Genomic DNA, 1264 nt, shown 5'->3' on the forward strand with positions numbered 1-1264 from the left:
AAACTGCAACCAAAAAATAGCCAGGCCTTATGGTGGCTGCCTGTAGTCCCAGCTACTCGGGAATCATTGAGGTCCAAGAGTTTGAGGTTGCTGTGAGCTGTGATGCTACAGCACTCTACAGAGAGTGACATAGTGAGATTCTGTCTCCAAAAAAAAAAAAAAAAGTGGTCATGCATCCTAAATTGTAGAATGCCACCCAAATACAAGAGTAGTATTATCTATTCTTATGAGTGGTCCTTACAGGACACTTCAACCATAATTGTCCAGGGAATCAAGTCAGAGCAAGCCATGAGGTCAACAGAACCAGCGCCATAAATTTTGGAGGTAGCTGTGTTATAAAACTAATTGGTGTCCCATGAATTCACTTATAATGATCCCAGCAACATGTTTTTCAGGCAGGATTTGTTTTTTTCCTTCTGCCATTAATGTCTCTCTCTCTTCTTTTTTTTTTCAGGAAGAGCAGAGGCAGCTGCCTTTCTTGGGGGTCACGGGCCAGCTAATTTCAATCAAAGGCCACACACTTGATCTTGAAGTCACCATCGCCTGCCATGCAGTTGATGGCCTCCAGGTTGAGGTGGTTAGGGAACTTGAATGTGTAACCATCTGGCAGCTCGACGGTCAAGTCTGCCTGGTCAAAGCTGATGCACACCTCCGCGACACTTCCAGGGTGGAAGGGAAAGGCAGCCTCCCGCTGCTCAGCCCCCCAGGCCCCGCTGTTCTTGCTGTTGCACATGGTAGTATTGGCACCCCCGTGGGCATCGAAGCGGGGGTTGAAATGCAGGCACAGGTTGTTGCTGTCTTTGCCCAGGTTCAGCACAAAGCTCTTGGCATTGGGGGCCACCTCGCCCCATACTCTGAGGCACTCCCCAGGTTTGAGATTCAGGCTGCTGGCGACCAGACCACAAGCCATGATTGAAGCAGGAGGATGTTTGAGGACCGGTGCACCAGCCGTCTCTCCCTCTTCTTAATCAATCAGGACTTTCAACCAGGGTCACCCTTCCCATCAAAACCTGCTCTTGAGAATTCATCCACTGATTGGAATTCAAGAGAAAGTACCGATAAAGCTTGAAGTGCTTTCTTCCCAGGGGTGCATGTCTCTCCTCAGTAGAGACTCAGATCCTCTGCCAAAGGAGGGATTCCTAACGGAGGGTGGGGCCGGCAGGGGGCAGCGCAATGGTACTGACAGTGAAACAAGCCAGTCACCAAGGGACAGATACTGTGTGGTTCCCTCACAGGAGGGATCTAGACTAGTCAGAGTCATAGT

The 1264-nt window shown here is 49.7% G+C and overlaps 1 protein-coding gene across 1 annotated transcript; it reads right to left on the reverse strand.

The window, feature by feature from the left end:
* Positions 1 to 502: 502 nt before the first annotated feature.
* LOC128579697 (galectin-1-like) lies at positions 503 to 910 on the reverse strand. The gene has a single exon (XM_053581725.1). It carries the CDS (start codon positions 908 to 910, stop codon positions 503 to 505), a length of 408 nt encoding a protein of 135 aa, XP_053437700.1.
* Positions 911 to 1264: the final 354 nt, after the last annotated feature.

Source organism: Nycticebus coucang, chromosome 2 (assembly GCF_027406575.1).
Source record: "Nycticebus coucang isolate mNycCou1 chromosome 2, mNycCou1.pri, whole genome shotgun sequence".
Classification (NCBI taxonomy): domain Eukaryota; kingdom Metazoa; phylum Chordata; class Mammalia; order Primates; family Lorisidae; genus Nycticebus; species Nycticebus coucang.

What these genes read in the sequence shown, in the direction of transcription:
- LOC128579697 (XM_053581725.1), bottom strand. Translation starts at nt 910, where the DNA reads ATGGCTTGTGGTCTGGTCGCCAGCAGCCTGAATCTCAAACCTGGGGAG.